Source organism: Penaeus japonicus, unplaced genomic scaffold, assembly GCF_977035675.1.
Source record: "Penaeus japonicus unplaced genomic scaffold, GWHDUDI00000001_assembly GWHDUDI00000004, whole genome shotgun sequence".
Classification (NCBI taxonomy): Eukaryota; Metazoa; Arthropoda; class Malacostraca; order Decapoda; family Penaeidae; genus Penaeus; species Penaeus japonicus.
In genome coordinates, this window is record NW_028234406.1 from 17,761,640 (window position 1) to 17,771,639 (window position 10,000).

At 40.3% G+C, this 10,000-nt stretch overlaps 1 protein-coding gene across 1 annotated transcript in view; it reads right to left on the reverse strand.

The window, feature by feature from the left end:
- LOC122266404 (uncharacterized) overlaps positions 1-10,000 on the reverse strand; it is a 29,496-nt gene that overhangs the window by 554 nt on the left and 18,942 nt on the right. Inside the window, exons 2-4 of the mRNA XM_086535708.1 lie at positions 3,260-3,332; positions 1,850-2,016; positions 1-1,364 (exon numbers count right to left, since the gene is read on the reverse strand). The exon at positions 1-1,364 is cut by the window's left edge and continues 554 nt beyond it. Of these exons, the coding sequence (XP_086391834.1) occupies positions 1-1,364; positions 1,850-2,016; positions 3,260-3,332 (1,604 nt within the window). The remainder of the gene's footprint in view (positions 1,365-1,849; positions 2,017-3,259; positions 3,333-10,000) is intronic.

The window sequence follows — 10,000 nt, forward strand, 5'->3', positions numbered from 1 at the left end:
GAAGCTGTGTTTGACACTAGGTGCATGGACATTGTGCCTGGTGCGTGTTTTGACGTCGTGGGAGGCGTGATCGTCACTGATCGGGTGCTAGAAGTGTCCTGTTGATCGTCCACCTGAAAAGCTCTCTGCAATCTGGTGATCGTCAGGACATGAAGCGCCGCGACGGATGGACTGGCCGAGGAGGTGTTGGTGTTGGTGGGCAGAGCGGGCTCTGGAAGTGGCCGTTTCGTCGGCTCCCTTACCGCGAGAGTCTTCGGCGCGATCAGGATGCCGACGGCGAGAACCATGGTCACGATGAAGGTGCAGACTGCGGTGGTGCAGAGAAGGCACGTCCCTGAGCGCGTCCCGTTCTGCTCGATGTTGGTGTAGATGGCCAGGGACGTGGCGGTGAGGACAGGTCTCTCGCGGTCGTCCTTCGGCATGATAGGCTTTGATGGCTTCTTTTCCTCGTCGTCCAGAGTCCTGGTGGACCCGCAGGAAAGCTCCGTGTCTTCCGTCATAGATCCTCCTGTGGACGTGTGGCACCCACGAGGGTCTATGCACTTGCTGGTGCTGGCACCCGAGGAGAATCGGTGGAACTCAGACTCCAAGGTGCCATTCCTAGCTAAGTTAAGGCTCTGAGGAACTTGGACCATCCGGCGCGCAACCGCCCCGCCGCCACTTCCGCTCGCTCTCTGGTCTGGCTCCCTCGAAGGGTCGCCATTTAGAATCACATACCTTTCTTCCGACCGACGACTGCCCTTCCCATCGACCATCTTCTCCAAATCTTCCCCTACTCTGGACGAGGAATCCATATTTTCTCCTTCCGAAGACGTCCCCGCCTTTTCGCCGTCGCCAACTTCCCCCGTTTCCTTCCCATCGCCTTGCCCTGTTTCCGCCCTGCCGACATCCTCGCCACCTTTAGTATCCGCATCCTCCTCCTCCTCCTTCGGCAGGCTCCGGGTGCTGCCGAACACCCCCGACTCAATCTTCTTCGCGCCGTTGTTCAGTTCGTACTCAGGCTCGACCTTGGCGCGCGCCCCGGCCTCTCCGACTGCCGCCACGCTGAAGTCCACCTCGCGGAACTGGCTAGCGCCGCTGGCCACCCTGAAGCGCGCGGAGGGGCACGGGGGCGCGCGGTCCCAGCTGGAGTCCACGTCCGCCGGCATCTCCACACCCACCTTGTTGCTGCTCTTCTTGCGTGTCTGTTGCATTTGTTCTTTCGTCTGCTCGAGCTTCTCTAGAATTGAATTGCATAAGTGTTTTTGAGGAGAAGAAGAACCATTCGACCTCTTCTCTTCTTCCATATCCTTCTTTATGATCTGTATGGTTTCTTCCGTGCTTCCGTCATAGCTTCCGCACTCAGTGTTCATCGTCGTTAGACTCTGCAAGAAATGGGAAAATATGAGAATGAAAGGATATCAATATTTTCACATTTGAAGAAAACATAAAATGAACTGAGTGAGTATTAATAGATCTAGGATCTATATGTGTCGCATAGTGATGTGAAATGAAACAATGTTTACTGTTTGTACATCAGTGCATACATACACTTTACAAACATAAATCATATAAACGTAAAACGCTTACGACAAAGGCAACTCACTGAAAAAAAAATGCAATAATGAAATAATTTGGCACGTGAAGGGAAAAAAGCCGGTCAGTTTAAAACAACTAACGAAGCAAGAGTATCCATACGGAAGCAGTACCTATACTACCATAGGTGCTCTTAGAAGAACTACCTACGAAATCATAATAACAACGAACTGAAGAACTACCTTGTGTGTACCCGGTGATCCTATAGCAACCTGGCGAGCGCAGGATTCACCCGATACGTGTGCGCCACTACTTGGTGAGGACACTAAATTACCTGGTGAGTATACCTCGTGAGGATAAGTTCCTTCGTGGCGGCGAGATAACGAGCCTCGGCCTCACCAGGAACACCATCTGAAACCGAGACTCGAGAACGACGTCGCGGGAACAGCTGAGCTAGACGGTCTCGGGGCAGCGGCGGAAGGTGCTCGCTCCTGCTGACATCTGGCGGAGGTGGAGTTTTTTTTTTAGCCTTGCTTTTGTTATGCTGGGGGTGGGCGTGTGTGTGTGTGTGTGGGTGGCTGGCTGGCTGGGGGTGGGCGTGCGTGCGTGTGTGTGTGTGTGTGTGTGTGGGTGGGTGTGGCTGTGGGTGGCTGGGTGTGGGCGTGTGTTCGTGTGTGTGTGTGTATTGTGTTCGGTTAGTTAGTTAGATTTTGACTGATAATATCCAAAGGACAACATAATTAAGAGAATGACTTAGAACATATTTCAGGTGAATATTCCTCCTTTAAGCTTAATATACAAGCAATACATCAACATTCTCTCATCCTCTAAACTAATTTTCTCGTTAATTTATAATCATTAAGAATTCCTATAATTCATGACTCATAATATTATCATCAGTTATATATATATATATAACTATTATAATATATATATATATATATATATAATATATATCGATATATATATATATATATGTGTGTGTGTGTGTGTGTGTGTGTGTGTGTGTGTGTGTGTGTGTGTGTGTGTATGTGTGTGTGTATATATATATATATATATATATAAATATATATATATACATATAAATATGTATGTATGTATGTATGTATCTATATATGCATATAGATACACACATATATATACATATATACATATACATATATATATATAGAAATATCAACATATATATATATATATATATATATATATATATATATATATATATATATATAATACATATATATATATATATATATATATATAAATATATATGTATATGTACTGTTTATATATATATATATATATATATATATATATATATATATATGTGTGTGTGTACATATAATGTGTGTGTGTATATATATTATATATATATATATATATATAATATATATATATATATATATATGTATATATATATATATATATAATATATATATGTTTATGTATATATATATATATATATATATATATATATATATATCACGAATCCTTGTCACTAGTGTAGAGTAGAATATTCCTTGAGCATACATCTTGCTTATCTAATTCTTGTATGTACTTTCTTTTCTTCTTTTTTCATATGTATCAATTTATTACCTGAAACTATCTTACCTCAAATTCCCTATCCGCTAATTCTGCACAGAGTAAACAGTGCCATGAATTATAAACTAAACTGCTCGAGCACACACATAGTTCACACCACGCACTTCATTCTTATAAAGCATGCATGCGTTAATTGCCACACCTTTAGACATTGTTTGTTGCTGAGAACTTCTGTTGCAGGAAGGAATCGAAGTTTCATCGTTGCTACGCTGGTTCTAAAGAAGAAAGAAGAAAAGAAAAAGATAAATTCATCTCAGGATGACTTGGACATCGAGGTCTGAGAGGGTTAGGGATGACTAATAATCAGGGCCGAGGTGGTGCCATTGTGGATTGGGTTGTAGGAAAGCTATTCATTTGCCAGGTCACATCCCTTTAAGAAGTAGGAAAGGGATTATAGTGTCGATGTGTATTATTTGCTATTTTATGGAACTTTCATGATGTGTGAAAGAGTCTAGATTTTTTGTAAAATGCACAAGGTTGAAGTTCGATACAAATATTTCAGCATCAAATATTTACATAATGCTGTAAAAGAAAACCTGCAAATGCGTAGACGAGTCTTTGCTATTTGTTTTATTCATAGGCGAGCAGAAGCTCACTTGAATGTAAAGATTAAAGCTTACAAGGTAACGCTGGCCAAAACTCCGATCATCCTTGAGTGTGTGTCTATATATATATATATATATATATATATATATATATATATATATATATATATATATATACATACATATATATATATATATATATATATATGTATATATATATATATATATATATATATATATATATATATATATTATCCTCGTTCATTGTTTCATTCACGAGTTCGGTGTTTTATAAGGAGATTAAAATTCTAATTGAAATGCCCCGTGTCCTTCCACGAAGATTTAAAAAAAAAACTGATCGATCGTTTCGAAGATTTAGCCAATTTATGATCGGTCTCTCAAGCGTTTAGTATTTTATATAAGCAGTCAAGCTACAGCCAAGCCTTAGTTGTCACGTTCCGAATCCCTTCTCGAATATTCAAACAATGGAACCTGTAATGGAGCGTTTCGAAGCTTTGGTCGTAGGTCTGGAATTTAGACTGTGGCCGTAGTGTCCACCACAACATTCCTTGAGCGTCAGTTTATCAGCACCTTTGCTGTTCAGAGCGAAATATTGCACTGGAAAATGTTATTACTATTTCACGCTAAATATATACAGTACTATGAATATATATTTCTGAGACAAATACTAACCTTAAATAAAAATCCATTTTAGTGTCAACTAGGTGTACTCAGGATAGATGATTGTATTTACTTTTTCATATTTTTTTCTTTTACTATCCCAAAGTATACTGTGTGTAGTTTAGACAAGCATATCTAAGCAAAAATACAAAAATAAATAAACGAATACATAAGAATTTAAAAGTATCTGGATAGACGCAATAGCAGTAGGGGATACACAGTTATTATTTTGTTTGTCAAATTTCGGCATCATGGTATTTACTATAGTTTTTCTTTGTCGTCTCTATAGTTATCTTGCGGAGGTACCTCGGCCAGAATAGCTTGGCGAGTGGGACAACCGCCGTTTTATAAGAATGGCATATTCACAGATTATGTAAGGCCTAGCCGTATAAGTTACCTGTACTTTAGCCCTTTCACTGCCTCCGTCAACGACAATTCTGTATCCAGGTCATAAATAAGCAATGAAAGTCCCGCGATAATGTGTTTAGCAAGTTAACACGAAGACGAAAGGTAATTGTTCATCCCTTTTTTTTATCGACATTTTGACTTTTAAGAATAACTTTGAAAGTAGCTTGCGTTACCATGTTTGATGTTTTATTAACGTTGTACATGGTAAATGATTCAGTGCTTAAATAGTTTGATAATTACGGGTCAGTGATGAAAAAAAAAGATAGTTTCAAAATTATGGAATAGTTTTCATGCTTTTTATGGGTTCGTGATGAATTATGTATGTTCACGTGGCAGGTTTTTTACATGCTGATTCATATGTCCTCTCTCAACACATGGCGAAATCCTTTGGGAAAATTCCAGCCTTATGAATCGTGGAGAGTTGGTTTTGAAGATTCTGAAGAGGCCTAATGGATAGCAATATTACTTTCTTGTGTCAAGATGATTTGATTGGTATGTATTTGTATATAGGTTTTGGTATTAAACTGATAGGTTTGTGTGTATGTGTGTTGTGCTAGGAGTATGTGTATATGTTTGAATAAATGAAAACGTAAGAATAATCCATATACCTCCTTGTCATTTACTTTTCTCTTTCCCACCATAATCAATCATTAAGCACCGCCCTGTCCTAACTACAGCCCCCCCCCCCCTCCACTTAAAGGCTTACCCCATCTGTCCCCTCTCCACCTCCATGTACACGCTTCCCCTATGCTCCGACCCCCCCCCCTCCCCCGACCCCCATTCAATACTTTTCTCTGTCAAGGTCATGGCAGGGAGAGACGTGGATAAAAAATGTAGAAAAGCGACCCTGAATTGTTTTGGTCTCATGTTCGATTCAACGTGACGACAGCATTGAATTTTGGTATACTTTAGTAAATCATTTAGGACTAATAAATAAGTTACGTTTTGTTGTTGTGCATAGCGCAACCCTTCATTTTTTTTTTCTCTCTCTCTCTCTCTCTCTCTCTTTTCTGTTTCTTCCATATTTGTCTTTCTTTATGTTCTTTGCCCCTTTCGGCTTATGAACCAACACCCCCTCAATATGTTATATATAAAGTATTTACATTTATTTCTAGATCCATACATCTACACATATTTTCATTTCATGACATTGTTTATGCTTCTGTGTACCTGCGTCATGTTCACACACATATTATCCACGTATACAGTGAAGAGATCATAAAATACTAAAGTACACATGGAGACACGCATGCACTTGAATAAACAAATGTATCTGTGGAATGATATACAGTGTCCTCTCACACACGAATATACTTTAATAGCCATGCAAGCAAGTTCACAGGGAAACATGCACGCTATTCCATCACACTCTCGCATTTGCATACGTGTAAGGCTCAACATCAGACCCAAATGCAGAAAAATCGTTGAAGTAAAAGATACAGAAACTTATGACCAGCTGAACCATGATCACCATTGGCGCCACCCACAACTATGTTCAGGCGTCAATAAGAGATTATCTATAACGGAGTAAATTCATATCGGGAAAGTGGGCGGGCGGTGTTACTGCACGTTGTTGTGGGCGTGTGTGTGTGTGTGTGAGGGTGTGTGTGTGTATGTGTGTGTGTGTTTGTGTGTGTGTGTGTGTGTGTGTGTGTGTGTGTGTGTGTGTGTGTGTGTGTGTGTGTGTTTGTGTTACATTGTGTGTATGTGTATTTGTTTGTGCTTGTGTGTGCTTGTTACATTTGTTTTTACACGAATCATACATTTATAGATGGGATATTTTGTAAACAAATAGTATAATTGGATTGATCATAATATAAAATATCAATCGTCTTTAATTTCGAAACTCGTTATTAATTGTTTTAATCCAAATATTATAAAGCTTCAAAATATCAATGCACTGTCCTTTTAAAGTTTCGTATAGCTACGAGAACGAAAAACGATTCTCTTATTATTGAAGTTTGTTCGACGGCTAGTTTACGTAATCGCCTTGACTAGTCTAAACCTATTATCGAAAGTCGCGTATTTAGTTTTTTTTTAAAGTAGATCAATAGCTAAAAAAAATAAAAATAAAAAAGATACCACATATGCTGAGAAACAGGGTATATTTTCATTAACCCACTTTTAGTGTTCTTGCTAATTATTCTTACTATTCTCATATTATGTTCCATTCTCTACAAACGCAATACGTAAAACGCGAACTGGGTCAGTAACGTAGTATGAATGGCATTTCGATCGATAGTTCTACAGTGTACCAAAGTGCTCTTATTGTATAATGCAGTGTGTATACGTGCGCGTGTGTTGGCGTTTTCCTGCGCGCGTGCGTGTGAGTGCGTGTGTGTGTGTGGGTGTTTGTGTGTGTGTGTGTGTGTGTGTGTGTTCGAGAGAGACAGAGAGAGAGAGAGAGAGAGTGAGTTGGAAGTAAAAGAGATAAAGAAAGTGTGAGAGAGAGAGAGAGAAATTAAAGTTTTGCCTGCGTATGTATATGTGCCCTTGTTTATGCGTCAAAGAAAGCAGGGCAACAAACCGGAATATAACTTGAAGGTACGCCGTTTCACCACGAGTAGCGTGACGATAATTCGAGTACTGAGTGACGTCACACACTGAATATCTATAATGGCTGCATGCGTATACCCGTGCACGAACAGCTTTAAATAAGGGTTGAATAGAGCTTGTAAAGACTCATATAACGGCATATATCCACATAAGCGAGAGAGAATAGGGGCTGCCCCATTGTATCAAAAAGGATGCGTAAAATGACGTCATTCTAGGCAGTAATAATGGCGTATTAGGAAGGCGGGGGGAAAGGAGAAGCACGCGGGGATAGGAAGAAAGAAGTGAGGGGAGGGGGGGTCGAGGGACAAGACGGGAAAAGATGAATAATTGAAGAACCGCCTGAACAAACATTCTTCATGCGAGGATACTCCCCCTCCCCTCTCTCCCCTTCCCTCACCATTCCCCCTTCTACCCCTCCTACTCTTCTCTCCCTCTCCCTCTCTTCCACTTCTCTCCCTAACCCTTTCTTTCTCTCCTCTTCCCTTCCCTTTCCCCTCATTCGTCTCTTCTCCAATCCTTTATCTCCTCTCCCCTCCCCTCTTCTTTCACCTCTTCCTTTCCCTCTCTTCTCCACCCTTTATCTGTCATTCTTTCCCCTCTTCCTCGTCCCTCATCCTCTCTCCCCTCTCCTTGTCACCAACTTTCGCCGTCAGTTGGGGTTCAGGAGGTGAAAATCCGAAGGTTGTCAAGACAAAGAGGGGAAGCGATTGGGAAACGCAGAGAGGAATGGATAAAAAGAGGAGACAGAGACGAAAAGAGAAAATGTTGATGATCGAGAGAGATTAGAAAATAAGTGGGAGAAAATAGTAGAAAATTAAAGACATCTACGTACATTTATAGTTGCATTCATTTTTGTGTGTGTAGATAAATATTAACATTAAAGTTTTTTTTTCCGTGACTTGCGTGTGTGTGTGTGTGTGTGTGTGTGTGTGTTCTTCTGTGTACACAAAAGTGCTGAGTATTGACAGATTCTAACAAGCAACTGAAGGTTCGAAGTACTTGGCTATTCCACGAGCAACAAAGCACTCAGCCTGGAAAAGTGCGCGAGGCATTTAGATGAGTTACCGCTTTAAAAATTGATTCGTTGTCCAACACGTGTGGTGTCTTTTGATACCGTTTTCTGGTTTAGGGATTTTTTTTCCTATTTTCCACGTAATACATCTATATTAAGCTTGTTATATGTAATGGTCTCTATAGAGATATCTATTGTCATGATGGAATAATTATAGGTGTTATGTGATTGTGATTTTATCTGTGATGTGAGGATGAATGTGTAAGTGATTATGGTGTCTAGTTATGAAATTATGTGATGATTATATTAATGATGCTGTAGCTCTTGTAAGTAGATATAGTCACTAAAAAATAAATTCCATGCGAGGGGGATTTTTCCAAGGACGATAAGAGTGCTATAAGTGAATCAAGTTACCAATCACAAATGTGCTAGTATTCCTCATAGACTAATATAAAAAAAACTAATAATAAAAAAGAAAATCCAAATAATGCCAAGTCTCATCGATGGCGTCCGGCCTATCGGAAGCGAAGACGCGGTCCAAGGGCGGCCGAGGGAGAGCGTGGGCGGGGTGACAAGGGCGAGCCGGGTGTCCTCATCATTGCCTCAAGGTTTCGCTCGTTTTCTCTGTTCGATGTTGCGGGTGGGGAAGGGGGGAGTGGGGGGGCTTGGGGAGGGTAGAGGAGGAGGATATGGGGGTAGGGGCCGGTGGGGCTTATGGTGGGGGGCCATGGGGGCGGGTAGAGGAGGAGGAGATGGGGATGGGTTTAGGGGGTAGGGGTCACGGGACGGGTACGGGAGATAGGGGGTAGGGATTATGGGGGGGGGGAGCAACGAGATGATAAGGATATTGGGAGAAAGGATAGAAGTTGCAGAGGGTTGAGGGGAGAGGGAAGGAGTTGCAGGGGATTGAAGGGAGGGGACAGGGAGAGGTGGTGCAAGATATCGGTCACGTGGGCATCAACGATCAACGGCCATCCGATTGCTATCATCAGATGGATGCAAGAAACCACGCCCACTCTTTTCTTCTCCTTTTCTTTTCTTTCTCTTTTTTTCTCTCTTTTATATTCCGTCTTTTTTTTCGAGCTTATTCGTTCGTCCATTCCCTTCGAGCAACACTACGTAATGATTGATTATCTGAAGAAGTAGAACAAGCTTATCATGTCACAGCCTTGCAACATAGTTTAAGACCAAATATACATTTCAATTTTTAAGATGCAATGATGGTTATTACGTTGTATTAGGCATTATAATCGATGATAAAAAATAGATAGATAGAAAATAGGTGCATTAAGATAACTTTAAGAAATGATGATATAATTCCCGTAAATGATGATTAAGATGACATTGATAATCGTTAAAAGTCTTATAGTGATTGTTATGATGACGATGATGAGGATGGTAATGATAATGACGATAAAGGTAACACTGATTATAATGATGAAGATACTTATGATAATGATAATAATGATAAAAGTAATTATGATGAGACAATCCACAAATAAAAACATTTTCAAAATGGATAATAGAAAATAACAACTATGATATTGAAAAGAGTAAATAACAACAATTAGGATAAAGATGACAGTTACAATAACAAAGATAACATAACAACACTAATAGTAACAGCAGTAGTATCCATCTATCGACTTTTTAACTGGTCATGCAAAGAAAACTAAGCAAG